Consider the following 14,467-nt stretch of genomic DNA (forward strand, 5'->3'; position numbering starts at 1 on the left):
TAATTTCCAGAAAACCTCATTTTATTTAAACTTAATCTGAGGATGGGTGATCATGCCTTTTTTCTTTCTGCTAGACAGGAGTATTTCAAAGACGGTGGCTTAGTTATTTCCCTTGCATTTCTATTGACAAGGGACATTATTTCAAAATAATTTTGCCCTATCACAAAGGGACTCATAGGTCTCCTACACCAGAAAGGAAAAGATGAACATTTTAAGGAATAAATAAGGCAGGTGAACCTAAATTCACCTAGTGGCTTTTACAGGACTTCAGAACACATCACCCACCCTCCCTAGAAAAAGCCAACAGGGCTCCAGTTACCTGTCTCTATCTAAGACTTGCTTTCCTTCTGGTAGCAGCCAAGGATCATGCCACACTTGATCCCGATCCCCACAGTAGTTTCAACTTAGGAGAGCAACAAGTGAACAAAAGGAGGAAGAACAACCACCCAGACAGTTTGCTTTCATTGTATTTTTCTCCTGAAGTTGGCACCACAGCCTGGAAGAGAAGGGTATTCTCTTCACACAGTTCCAATATACAAGGATATATTTACAAAGGCGGTTGTGCTGTTTGTATCTGAGCAGGCAGTAGGAGCAGCTGCTACACTCACATAAATAGATAGCCAGGTCCAGGCTCAAAATAGTCTGGTTAGTGCAATAAAGCAGGGAGAATTGGTCAGGAGCCTGGACTCGCAGTATTTCTGCCCGCACTCTATCTTCTACTGAGCTTCAATGCGGAAGGAAAGCAGCTTTTCGGAGTGCATGTTGAGGGTGCGCAGATCAGGCAGCTTCAAGAGCAATTTAGTAAAACGGGATGTCTCCTGGGGGTGATTCTTGAGGATGAGAGCTCGCAGTGCTCGGATCAGAGTTTCCTGCAGCTGTTCCACTGATGCTGGGTTCTCAATGCCTGAGCGATCTACATGGAGAGGAACGGACAGTAAGTACTGCAGAGGAAGGCTGCAAAAGAAGTACGTAAAACCAGAGTCCAGACTGCAGTATATCAGAAATGTCTAGCCTCCCTCCAGGTCACAGGAATGCCCAATTGTAAGAGAAAATCATGCCAGAGATGACCTGCAAATCACAATCCTTGAAATATAGTTGGCTATTATCTCTAAAGAACCATCGCCATGCATCTTCGCAACAAACAAAGGTTTTGCTAAAATGTAATGTTGGAGGGAGAGCTGCTGGTATTGAAGAAGAATATGGAGAATTTCAGTTACACCTACAAGGTTTCTAGTATTTGGAAGGTAGGGACTTAAAAAGATTTGTGTGAGGGAGCTGGGGGTTAGTTACATTGGGTAGCGAAGAATCACAAATCTGGAGGTATGGAAGCCATTGGCAAGGACAGCAAATGAATGAGAACAAGGTATGCTGGGATCAAACCAATCTAGGTCAACGGATACTTGCCTGCAGAGATAAGCACCACTGCTGTGAAGAGGCCCAGTTCTTCTTCAGATAGTTGCAAGGCACTAAGCTTCTCACTGAACTCAAACATGGATGTTAACAAGTCGTCCATGCCCATCCCCCACAATTCTTCAAGGTTGTACTTTGTGCGGCTCATGAATGTTACAGTCTGCTCCTTGACATTGAAAAGGGAGGCGAACCGAACCATCAGCACCTAGGGTTGGAGAGAAAAGATAAAAGAGCTTTCAGAATATAATATGCTCCCATAAACACTGGTCAAAAGCATTTTTTTAAAAAAAACACCAAGGTGACATAAGAAACATCTCCATACTTTGAGATTATAATTACAATTTAGGAAGGATTATAATTGCAATTTGTTCCGTCCATGAAGAATCAAATGAAGAATCTTACTGTATCAATCACTTGATGTCTTTCACTGCTATAAAAAGCCCATCAATATAACTACTTAAGAAGAAAAATGGAGGCTTACACACACTCACACACAGCTTCACAAAGGTCTTAATTGAATGCTGTGACCAAGTTTTCCATGAATAAAAGTTTTAGGATGTAACTCACCATTTTACAATACTCGAGTTTCCTGCCAAGAATCTTCCAAGATGCTTCCAAAGCCAATGGATTAAAGAATCTAATGCAAACTCTCTATCATAGCATAAGCTTGAGAAATATGATAATCTCATGGGCTAAAGCATGAAGTTACTTTTAGCTTTCTCCGCTATGAATATAAATATCCACATTCCCAGTAAAACATATCTGCCAAATTGGTACGAACTATGTTGACGGCTTAATTTTATTTTGAAGTCATAAAGGTTTGACTATAATGTCAATAAATAGGTAGTGACATTGGAAAACATTTACATAGTAATACCAGGATCAGTGGCATCCATAGGAACTCATTAAAAGGCAAAGGTGGTGTGCCACAAAAGCCACTCATTTGCAGTATAGATGAAATGAAGATACAAAAAGACAATTTCTGATACTGCTGAATTTGCACAAACAATCCCATAACCTGCAGTCATGTTGGTAAGGATTAGCCCTAACCCTTTTCTCCACTATTAATTTGCAAAAAGCATTCTAAGGATCAAATCACAAGGTGGTTGTTCTTCTTTCAAAGATCTCAAAAACGATTTGTCAGAATTTCAGCCCAAATTCTTTTCCTGGTTTTTCAAAGTACTTATTTTGCTCTTGGTGTGGCTAGATTACAGCCTCCCAGAAGCAGACTGTCCTGACAACAATCTTTAATTATTTCTAATTAATTTATATTTGAGAAAAATGCCAACATATAATGTCTTTCCAATGCTTTCTCAGTACTTTAAAAAAAAAGAGATGGAAATTTGCGATGGGATTTAAAAACAACCTTTGCTCTGCACTGTTTACAAATGCGCAGTAGGTTTTTGGGAAAAAGTATTTCCCGGTACAGATTATTAATAGCTTGTGACTAAGGAGGATCTAAGTGTAGGTGGAAATTTTCCTACCTCAAATGTGCCAGCTTTGAGTAGTGAGACTTGGTCGTGTTGTGACAGCTCCTGAAATCCCGGAATGTGTTTAGCAAATTCCACAACTTCTCGTACAGCTGACACAAAGCTCAGTGAGAAATCCTCCCAAATCTCCTGAAATGTGCGGCCACTATAACCATGAGGATGACAATTCACTGGGCAGGCCTGTTGGGAGGGGAAATAGTCATGTAAGGACAAACAAGGGTATGGATTTAAGTGGTTGGAAATAGGTAAGCCAGCAAAAAAGAAAGCTTCTAAGCACCATTTTTGGCTGTTTGCATACATTTTTTCCATTCTAAGAAAAAAAACTTTTCCTTTCTTACCTGCTAATTGTTATGTACATTCTTAAATAAAATCTTAGCAAATTTTAATTTCCTTGTTGTTGTTGCTTTTTTAAAAAAACATGAAAGCTCGTGCAACCGCAGTGAAATACTGAGGATTTTCAGTACATTCCATGCCTATACTTGAACAAGCACGATCCATCTCCTGCCAATATTTTTGGGAGACACCTCCTAAATCAGGGCAATCTGATTGCACACCCAAGGTTTTTACTGGGGCAAATTCTCTGACCTCTCATTCAAACAGAGGTCAAAAGGCTCTGAAAAATTACTGAACGCTACTGCAAATGGTGGGTATTATTTTTCATTCTCAAAAACATTCCAGTTATTGTTTGGTAAATGGTCCACAATCATTTATGAAATAAAAAGAAAATCTGCAGAACAGATTTTTCTTGAAACTGAAAGCTTCAAGAACAGAAGAGAAAACAAATACTCTTCCTTAGGTAAATAAGCAACTTCTCTTAAGGTACCAGAACAACTAATCCAGTTTTAATAAATAAGTATCCAGAACATAAAGCAGTGGAGACAAAAATACACCCAAATCACATGGTGAATAATTAACCAAATAGCTAAGATAAACATAACTATCTTGATTTGAATTTCATTCCCATCCCAGGGAAGTTCTTGATTTTCAGGCCACATTAAACCCAACCACCAGTAGCAGCAGCAGGAAAACAATTTAGCAACCATTGAATTTGAAAGGCAAACGAGAACTTCCATGGCAAAGTAACACTTACCAAGAATCTGGTTTCGCCTTGCCTAAGGGAGAGGTCTGCTTCCCCAGAGGGACAAAACCTATGTCCATGGATATTCTGGTGACAAGCAGGACTAGAGGCAGGGCCAGCGTTCCAATTGTCGTTTTGAAGATGCAGCCCATTGGTGCAGTAGCCATTACTCGACCAGTTGTTGTCCCAACTAGGAGAACTGTTACTCCCTGTGGGTGGTTGGGGCCCTGTAGCCAGTTTGTCATGGGCATAAACAAAAATTTCTTTGTGGGCTTTAGCCACTTGTGCGATTACATCCTCCATGACATCTCCAGGGCTTGGGGATCGTGGAGGTGTCAGCTGCTGAGAAAACTGGGAGAAGCAAGGAGAAATCTGGGGTGGGGAAGCTGCACAGGATGGTGGGGAAGAAGGTGCCAGTTGAGACTGGTGGCCCAGCAAGAGGGTACTGGACTGCGAGTGTCCTGTGGGCAGATTCTCAGGGAGGCACTGTGCACTCAGTTGGTTATTAGCCATGTTGTTCATTGCACTCTGCATCTCAGCCAACATCCTTTGCTTCTCACGCTTGGGGATGCGCCCAAATCGTACAGCTGCACAGGATGCAGAAAAATAGATGACAATACATGAAATGTTCCTGTGGAATCCAAGGGTCAACACAGATATTTTTAAAACTGCAATCTAATCCTTGGCTTTTCTTAAAAGCACAAACTCTTACAAAAAGCCCAGAAAGTGAAGCAGGGATAAGGTAAACTTCATCTTCAAAGACTTTCCATTGATGGAGCCCAGGAAAAAGCCTATGTGCCTTATGCCCACACATCATGCTTTTCCTTTTGCTGACAAATGACACAATAGCAGGATAAACTATTCAGTTTATCTATTTATCTATTCAGTTATCCTCATCTGGAGATTTCACGCATATTGAATTGCTTATGGTTAAGTGGCATATATCATTGTCATCATTGCAATTATACAAAGTAGCTTGCCATTGCTTCCGTTTTACTTTTTTCAACATAAATTTCTGGGATTTCCTAGCCATTCTCCATCCAAGTACCAACCAGGTCCAAATGTGCTTAGTCCTCCTTTTAGAGAACAATCTATGCTAGCAAGCAAATAAATTCTACAAGACTGAAACATTTGCTCTGTCCAAAAAAACAACCACCCCCGACATAACTTTCCCCAAACCCTTCAGCAATGCTGTCCAAGTGCACCATGCAAGAGCTCTCCCTCGGACCTTTTAGGGGCCCTCAAAAGTCAAGAGCCAAAGAGTAGATCAGAAGAATTACAGATGGAAGACAACCCAAAACCTCTGTATTGTAGTGCATATGATTTACCCTTTGGTCTCAGATCTTCTGAGGTCACCCTGAGATCCCACCAAAAGGTTTACAGAAAACTAGACTGTTGCTTTTCCCGAGGTCTCTTAATTTCCTGCTGCAGGAACTCACCATCACGAGACATGCCAACCCTCAGACACTTCTTAAAGCGACACTGCTGGCAACGATTCCGGTTGATGCGGACGATGCTGCAAGTTTCATTTTTCAGGCACTTTTTGTATTGGATGTTCTGCTGAATGCTGCGCCGAAAGAAACCCTGCAGTTGTGAGGGACAGGTATTTTATTTAACCTGGACAGTGAGCAGCTAAGTCTGATTGTTAATTCTTAGGGTGTGTGTTTCAATACACCCCTCTTGAAATTGTGAAGCAGAGTGTAACTGCAAGTGCTTTGGGTGTAAAAATTCTCAAGTGTATTCTTTTTCACCCAACAATTCTGCTATGTGCATGGCTCTAAGAAAAAAAGGGTAGGAACCTCAATAGCTTATAAAAGCCTAGAGCAATCTCAACCATGGCAACTTTAAGACTGCTGAATTTTAACTCCCCAAATTCTCCATATTAATTGAAAGTTGAAAATTGAAAGTTGCTTTCAAGTCTTAAAGTTGCTAAGGTTCAGAAACCTTAGTCTATAGTGTAAATCTGAGAGGAGAAAAGAACTACATTTGCTATTTACCTCCATAAAGTCTGACACAAAGGTCTTTTCTCCATAGTAATTGCAAGTAACAGTCTCTAAAAATAGTGCACTGCATTGCCTTTTTATTAAAATATTTTTATAGTGGAAGCAGAATTGACTGCAGAAGAATCTTATGCTCTGCTTAACTGCATGTCACTATCTAAGGTATTCTCGCAGCTATGGCATCTAGAAATGCTGACAAGTTTCATTATCCTCAAATAATATAGCTTGGAATGCCACTATTAAGTAACAGTGCACCTGGATGGAGAGCCTCAAGCAGTCAACTCTGAGGCAGTTCTAATAGAAGAGCAGGTAAGTAATCAAATCACACTATAAATCTTTGATGTCACTAATACCAATCAATAGACAGACCGGATCTCTAGAGCATAACATGCTCAAAAGTGCTACTATGCTCACAAGCAGCTCTCGATCTCATCAAAGACTTAAAAATGATATTTTCTCATAGATTCATTTATGTGAAAAAGACATATTTTCTCCTTGTTCAAAAGTATTGGAATGTCTAAGTATGTGGAGGTAAAAACTTTACCTTGCAGCCTTCACAGGCATGGACACCATAATGGAAGCCGGAAGCAACATCACCACAAACTTTACATAGAAGGACCATCCCATTGAGTTCTGAAGAAGAAAGAAAGACAAAGGCTATGAGATTCTTTGTTTGAAGACTGGATTCACAATTCTACAACTTCAGTCTCTCCAACACTGGTGAGCTTTCACACATTGGATGCACATAGTTGTTTTTGAGGAACACAGCTGGAATCAATGTTGTCAGAAAGGCAACACTGATAGATTGAAGTACCTGAATCCCAGAGTCTGCCAAAACAGTCGGTGGTAGTTGGTGGAACTGTGAGCCCACAACTATCCTGTGAGGTGTGGTCATCTCAACACTCACTCTCAAATCCATGCTCACCTCAGCATCCTCAATCTGATCCCATCCCCCAAAGCGCAGCTTTCCAGTTCATCACTCACTCGTGATGCTGCTGCTGGTGCTTTTGATAGGGGAGACACGCCTCCCATCATCCAAGGTCACTTGGAGTCCCACTGGAGAACCTCCAGAGCTGGAGGAAGAGGAGGAAGACGACAACGACGGGGAGGCATCATCGCCAAGTCCAGCCGAACTACCCCCGTAGAAGCGCTCCAGAATCCTGCACCAGAGATCCAGTGGGCGAAGGTGGGAAGTAGTTGGGAAAAGTTGGATGGGAAAACAGTTGGCAGCTGCCATTCAAACTGTCACTGCCACATAAAGAGATGGGACTGGTGCGGCTTGGGGAAGATCCATTTGAACCAATGTAACTGATCACACCACCTGCATAAAGAGGAAAAAAGAAATTTATGTTAGTCTCTCTTACCTTAGAGCACTTGAATAGTCTCTCAACTGATTGTTTCTGTCAGTTAACTGTATGTCTCTAACATGCTATCTAGGTGAAGACTAATCTCGGTCCTCAATATTAAAAAAAAATTTGGAGCTAAACCTGAGGTTCTGGCCTGACCCCAAAATACCTCTAGTCATTTAGGCTGGGAATTCTGGGAAGGGGCATTCTTGCACATTAGGAGAGTTCAGGTTAGGGAAGAATGACCAAAGAGACAGGTTTTAAAAATGCAGAAGAGAAAGGAAAGGAGAAAGAAGAGAGATGGAAATACCTTGACAAATGCTGATTTTTATCTTGGGAAAACACTATTAAAATAGGACATAGGAGAGATTTATACATTTCTGAATGTAGTAAAGAAAATGTTTCATTTATTATACTAGCAGAGGCAATGTGGTTCAAGAAATGCTTAGTGAGCAAATAGCTGAAGACTTAGCAAGCTGCTAAGGGTAATAAGACTAAGCTTCTCACATATATCAGAGGATTGATTTGGGATTAAATTGTTTCCCTATTTCATATACAGCTAGTAATCTAGATCTACTGAGTCATGTATGTCAGGCAAGAATTCCACAAGAATACTTTACATTCTATCTCAGCCAGATAAACAAATGTCTAGAGGACCAACATGCCCACCATTCAAGGATGTGTTAGTAAGATTCTTGCAGTAGACATTTAGATTAGATGGCCCCCAGATACCTTCCAAACTTTAAATTTCTATGGTGATTTTACCTTGTTTCTTTTCTACTGAATCAACTGAGTTTCAAGGGTTTTATCTGGGAATGCAGAAGCATTTTTGATTATCAAGAGTAATCTCCAATTAACATGATACTTTAAGAAAGGTATGTCAACTCTCATCACCTGCAACTACGATATTTATTTCCTATATGCCTCTCATACCATACTATTTGGGTGAATCATCATATACAAAAAAAAAGTGGCAATTAGTGATCAGTTTACATTATGGACAAGCAACTTGCGTAAGATGCGGCAGAACAGTGAATGGGAACATAGTGTCCGTATTCTAGAAAGCATTTGCAAAAACTGGACCGGAATGGGAGTACAACACTACTGTAAATAAACTAGGAGTAAGAAAACAAAGCAGCGCAGTCTATGAGAAGTATGGCAGACTTTTCTTCCCAAACACGTCTGGATAAAACAAGTTTATTTCCTAGCTGCAAGCTCTGAACTCATCTCACCAAAATTACCATATTTATTTTCCAACCCAATTCTTTCTGCTTTCAGATGTTGACCTATATCTTAAGCTGCAAATGGGGTGGAATAAGGAAAAGCAAACAACTTGTAGCAATGAAACAGGCAGCCAAAACTTCACTGAAAAACAGGTGGAAGCCAAAATAATTATTTCTTTTAAAAAAAATCCAAAAGATCAATTAAAATGGGAAGGTGGTGATTAAAAAAAGACTCAAGGGCCACTTGCCAGGAGGCAAATATTCCTGCCAAGGAATCTTGGAGCAACAAAAACAAAATCATACATGCCAGAAGGCTTATAAACAAGATCACGTGGGCGAAGCACATTCAGTACCCAGGTAAGGCCTTTGGCAACAAGCCAGTCTTGACTGGGACTGCCAAGCTTTAGCCCCGCCAGCTCAGTTATTCGGTGGAACCCAAGAGTTGGGACAACTTGCTTAGGTGAAGCTGAAACAATACCAGTTAGGGCTGGCAATCCAAAAGCAATCTTCTTTGCCAACAGGGAAGACGGTGGCATGAATTAATCTAGCCTTTCCCAAACTGAGGTCTTGGCAGGGATTTCTGGGTCTGCAGTCCCAAAATATCTGAACTGCTAGAACTTGCCAATCATGCTTGGCTGCTCCATATGGCCATCACATCCTATCAAAAAGGTTAAGATGTCACCAGCCTTAAAGCAAGACAAGATCTCCCAGCTAAGGTCTTCTAACCTTATGCGACTCTTTTATTATCATAGATATTTATCACCCCAACTGCCCCTACAAAATATTTTCCACCCCAAAAAGGTACTAGAGTGAAGAATCCTTCTCCAGAAGGAAAAAAAAAAAAAACCTCTGTAATACTTTCCTACAAAAATAAAAATAAAAAAATGCCCAGGCATCTTTTAGAAATTGCATTCTTTTTATTTGGTATGCTTCCTGCATTACTAAATTTCCTGAACCTGAAACAACACCAACCTTCCAGTTCTAGTGTTATGGATAATATCAACCCATTCCAGACATTCTCCCCCCCCCCCCACCAAAAAAAAAAGAAACATTCCTTTATGCTCTGAGATACCTGTTGGGTTAAAAAAGGATCTCTAGTAACTATCCTCTAATCTTCTGTACATTTGGAAGATGGCTTCTGATCCTGTTGAGATTGCAGCTTCTAACCTAGAACTTAATCTTCTTAGACAACAGGGAAGATCAGGATGAGGGTTAAAGAAATGGGATAATGTCCCCAAATCCTTTCATTCATTTCTACCTCTTACATTACAGTATAAGGGGTTTTTTTTCTCCCTATTAAATGAGCCAGAGGTAACCTGTTCTATAGAAATTAGGTTTCAATGAGAGTAAGTGAGGAAATGATGTCTCTTTTTCCTTCTGCAGCTTCAGAAAATAAAAATGGCAATCTAGGTGTCAACTGGAATCTGAAGATTTCCCCCCCCCCCCAAAAAAAAAGTGGGGGGAGAGTAGCTTATGAATGAGATTCCTTACCAGAAAAAAAGCACTAATTACAGTACTGCAGCCAAAGGAAATTCTCAGTAACTTAAAAGACAACAAACATTCAAGAAGCAATTTCACCATTCCCAGCTTAGACTGCTCCAAATGTCATGCAGCCCAGTATTAATCTGGAACTTTTGTCAATCTCTGAATTTAAACATAATGACCAGGAAAGTACCAAGGACAAACAAGGATGAAGATAGTTTAAATTACAGCATCTAGTTCAATTAAGAACTACTGGGCTGCAGGGACGTGGAAAGCAGCCAACTCTTTGGGCCGGTTAAGGCAAATATCTTCATCATCTTGTCTCTGATTTGGATCTAAGGGAGCTACTGCCAAATTGTAGGCTCAGGCCCTTTTTCTCCTCTGCTTCTGCCCTCTCTTTTACAACAATCTTACTTCCCTATTTTTTAACAGGTAAGCAGCAGGGTTTGAAAACCTGCCAGTTCACACCATGAAGGGTGGAGTGGGGAATCCCAGTGGAGGAAACTATGCACATGTGCGGCTGTCCCTCCCAGGAATATTAAAACAGACCATCCCAGGTGAGTCATGGAAAATAAATAATGCTTGAAGGCACAAGACAGCACTGAAAGTTACGAGCACATCAAGCTGGAAAACTTCCAAATGGGTCTGAAGAAGGGAAAGGTGTGTCATGTCTGTTTGCAATATATGTCACTAGTTTACCCAAGTGGAGGCTCGGGAGTGGCTATGGATAATATTGGAGCATTGCCAACATGTTAGTCTTAGATACAAAGCTAGAGTTTGTCAATTTGTTCGCTTCATGAGGACACCACTCAATGGACAGCTTGTAATAAAATTGCATAAGAGCTCTTTGGATATATAAAGACGTCAACAGTGCAGGAAGAGGAGAATTTGATCACTTATTGAAACAGATTAATATGTATATTAATGTTATATGAAAGATCCCTGTGGTGTGATGGAATAAACACTAAACCAGTGCTTTAACCATTTTTGTGGCTAAGAACAGGCTCAAACTTACAGTTGCAAAAAACAGGCTGAGTAAAGTTTGTAGAAAAAATATTTGCTGTTATACTGATGTTTATTAACCCCAAACTAAAGCATCCATTTACAAACCACTTTCACGAAGAAATCCAAGCCCCAACACATACCACTGCAAGTATATGAGGTGTGGATAATCCCAATCCCAGTGGGTTTATTTCTAAAGAAATGTACAATCTAGCAATATGGATAACTGAGGAAGCCCGCTCAATTTCTCTTGTACTGTGATGACACCATTACCTTAAAACGAATGCAACATCAGATGTTGCATCAAGTTCAGCTACTTGCAGTTATGTTCATAAACTTTCCTTGGCAGCTTCACAGCAGCTAATCAGTGTCTTCTTCAAAAATACATAAGAGAGTGTGTGTTTGTATGTTTTAAACTTCCCTATCCAGACTACAATCCAGGTAATTCCTGTCAGCCTCTTATATACTATTTATCAAGGTTAGCTAGGAGCTGCCATCAAGTGTGGTTAGTGGTGGTGGTGGGGACGGGATTAGCCTCAGAATAAAATGAAGATAAACCACCAGAATGGAAGAGGTTCAAGGGTTGGGATGCTAGCATTACTTAAATGTTTAGTTTATCTTGGGCACATCCCAAGATGCAGGTTTCACTCACGCAGTTGGCATTCGGACAGGCCTCATGACTTAACCAAAGTTTTCATATGTCCCAAAGATCTTAACAGCCGTTCCTCGCTCAGTTTAATGAATAGGGGACACGACAATAAGCTTGGCAGGTCGGACGAGTCTCCCCAACGTGTCCCGTCCGCACATGGTTCCCCTGCCCTCCTCCCTTGTCCCAGCTCTGCCCCTCACGCTTTGCCCTTCCCCTTGCTCTCCATTGGTTCCCATTCCTCCTCCACCCACCAGCAAAGGCCACCCAAACGCCCGCCCAGGAGGGAGGAGAAAGGGCACTGTTTCTTCCTGAATGTTGACGTTCAAAAATAGGCGTGGCTTAAAGATGTAATTGAGGCGGGATAGGCCAATGGATGGTAGAGGCGTGGCTGGTGAAGAAAACAAACTTTGCACGTGGCCGAGTCTGAACACAGGACACGTGAGACTCTCGATAGGGGAATCCCAAAAAAAGGGTGGGATGCCATAGGGGGCAACGCGATTTCAAACGTCGAGGAGGGGAAGATCCCTGAGAGTGATATCTCATGGCGATAAGCACAACGGCGAGATGGGAATATCGAGAGAAATTACGAATTTCCTGACTCTCCCAGAGGAAAGTTCACTGAAAAATAATTGCGAGGCGCAACAGGAAAACAAAAAGGCTCCCTTCTCTTCCGGATTGCCCCCATTCGCCATCTGCCCCTCAATTCAAAGGACAAGAAAGGGCGTCGCCCTGCGACGATTAGTGACCTAAGTCCCGGGCTCTGCCCTTTCCTCTCATTAGGAGGAGGTTGATCTCCTCCCTTAAAACTGGTATCTAAACTTTACTTCCTTTTTTACCGATCCCCAAGAGGGAGCCACAGTGCACGTGTGGCAAATTAAACGATCTTTGACCTGGAGACGAGAACAGGGTAGCAGAAAGGATCTGAGCGATTTTTCTCCGGACTTTCCTCCCACTTCCTAAAATATATTCTGTGGTATGGCTGTTTGGAAAGGCTCCTTTATCCTATGTACAGTTAGTGCAGTTCATAATAACTTCGTACAAAATCGCCCTATTTGTGTGTGGGGGTGACCCCTGCCTACCCTTCCAACTTACACTGATTAAACATAGACTTCGTTTAGCTGGGGTGCTGGTGCACAAACCAAAACATATCGGAGGAAGCTGAGCACCGAGAGTGGACTTTGTCCTACACAAAAGGGTATCAGAGGTAAGTGTGCGAATGAGGAGGGTTAAAATCACCGGTATTTTAAGGACAGGGAAATAAAATCGACATGGGAATCCGACAGATGAAAAGCAGGGGCTTACCTGGGGCATTGTTGTTGTCATCCAAAGTTGCCATCCTGTTCAGCTGATAGTTGTCATTCATATCAAGCAGCGATGCAAGTTGAGATTCGATTGGTGAGGAGGGAGGAAAGCAAAGGGATCTCTTTCCCCTCCTCTTCCTTCTTTTCCCCCTGCCCAAAGTTATGTTGCAATGCCAAAGAACCTCAGCTTGCACGGGATGATGGAGACTTGCTTCTTTAAACTTCGTAATTTGCACCGGCACTCGGATTGGAAAGAATTGGAGCTTGGCTGCGCGTGCAAAAGATTCTCTCACGCCAGCCAGGAGCTCGATTATGCCGCTGCCTCTCCCTCCGCCTGCAAAATGTTAATCTACCAAAGCTCACTCTCTCCTTGCAGCTGCGCAGACACCAGCACGCGGCTCAGGAACATCCACCATGTGACTCCTAGGGAGAGCCTCGTGTCCCAGTGACACACTTTCTACTAATGCTGCCGCAAGAGCGGGCACATTGCATTGGGCTTCTTCACAGGACTTGAACGCAAGGGTGGCAGGGAATTGTAGTTTCCCCTGTACAGGGGTTTTGGGTTGTTGTTTTTTTGCGCTTGCGCAGTTTTTGGTCACGCTACACCTCTAAGCAGTGACTTTGCTTAATATTTTTCTCGCGCCTGCTTGGCCGGAGAGATTAAAGTTGTTGAAGTTTAAGCATACACATAGGGAAAAGGGGAAGTATCCATGAAAAACGTGATGCTTTAACGTGATAAGAAGCTCTGCTCGCTCGCCCTTACCACAATTGACTGCCAAAGTTAAGGTTGGCAAAAGATACTGAAATGAAAAAGAATTTTTGTTCGGGGATTTTTTTTTCAGAATAAGAATGGACCTTCTTCAATGCGGCCGTTTTCTCCCGAGTTTTTCCTCTTTCGAGTAGCAAACATCATCCCGTTTTGAAAAATCACTGGTGCTTTTTGATAATGTTTTTGATCATTATTCACACACATACCCAAGTTTTGTGCTGTCAGTCATGCTGTCGAAACAGTGCTCAAATGGAAATGGGGGTGTTGCATCTCTATTAAACGAGATTGAGCATCATACGTTCCTCCGGAATTTGTTGAATTCCAAATCCCCTCAGTTTGGCTGGTGATGAAAGTAGCAGTCTAACTAGAGATCACCATATCCACAGCTCTTTTGGGTAACAGTATTGTAGCATCCATGAGCTTTATACTTCAAGTCTATAATCCTGACCAATATCACAGTGATTGTGGAATGGTGAAGCATCTGGAGGAAATGAATGAATTTCTAGCTTATGGACATCAAATGCTTTGTTATGCTAATTTGGCTTCTCTGAAAGTGGCGTTTAAAATGATGTTTACAGGGATTTATTCTTAATCTAAAGCATCTTTCATCATCACCCATAATCTTAAAGTAGGCTGGCTGGAAAGTTCTGGGAGCTGAAATTCAACCATCTTAGAGATGCTGAGGTTGAGAAACCCTGATGAAAAGACAAACCAGGA

General features: G+C 41.7%; 1 protein-coding gene across 3 annotated transcripts; it reads right to left on the minus strand.

The window, feature by feature from the left end:
• Positions 1–3: 3 nt before the first annotated feature.
• On the minus strand, positions 4–13,446 carry NR1D1 (nuclear receptor subfamily 1 group D member 1). 3 transcript variants are annotated; one of them, XM_026717499.2, is made up of 8 exons: positions 12,983–13,446; positions 6,963–7,299; positions 6,523–6,611; positions 5,418–5,562; positions 3,991–4,565; positions 2,895–3,080; positions 1,405–1,615; positions 4–913 (listed from the first exon to the last, which is right to left on the minus strand). In XM_026717499.2, exons 2-8 carry the CDS (start codon positions 7,213–7,215, stop codon positions 717–719), a joined length of 1,656 nt encoding a protein of 551 aa, XP_026573284.2. In that variant the 5' UTR covers positions 7,216–7,299; positions 12,983–13,446; the 3' UTR covers positions 4–716. The 3 variants fall into 3 exon arrangements, with proteins under 3 accessions (XP_026573284.2, XP_087773966.1, XP_087773967.1); XM_087917840.1 differs by having other exon boundaries at positions 6,904–7,299; positions 12,983–13,342; XM_087917841.1 differs by lacking the exons at positions 6,963–7,299; positions 12,983–13,446 and adding an exon at positions 6,793–6,917.
• Between the last annotated feature and the right edge of the window lie 1,021 nt (positions 13,447–14,467).

This window comes from Pseudonaja textilis, chromosome Z (genome assembly GCF_049901715.1).
Source record: "Pseudonaja textilis isolate UNSWEBS1 chromosome Z, rPseTex1.2, whole genome shotgun sequence".
Lineage (NCBI taxonomy): Eukaryota > Metazoa > Chordata > Lepidosauria > Squamata > Elapidae > Pseudonaja > Pseudonaja textilis.

Bases quoted from the DNA above. Each gene is read 5' to 3' on its own strand.
- NR1D1 (XM_026717499.2), bottom strand. From the start codon at position 7,215: ATGGCAGCTGCCAACTGTTTTCCCATCCAACTTTTCCCAACTACTTCC. The intron at 5,563-6,522 runs GTAAAGTTTTTA...TCACAACTGCAG, and splicing joins ATGCCTGTGAAGGCTGCAAG to GGTTTCTTTCGGCGCAGCAT. The intron at 914-1,404 runs GCAAGTATCCGT...CTCTCCATGTAG, and splicing joins AGTGGTGCTTATCTCTGCAG to ATCGCTCAGGCATTGAGAAC.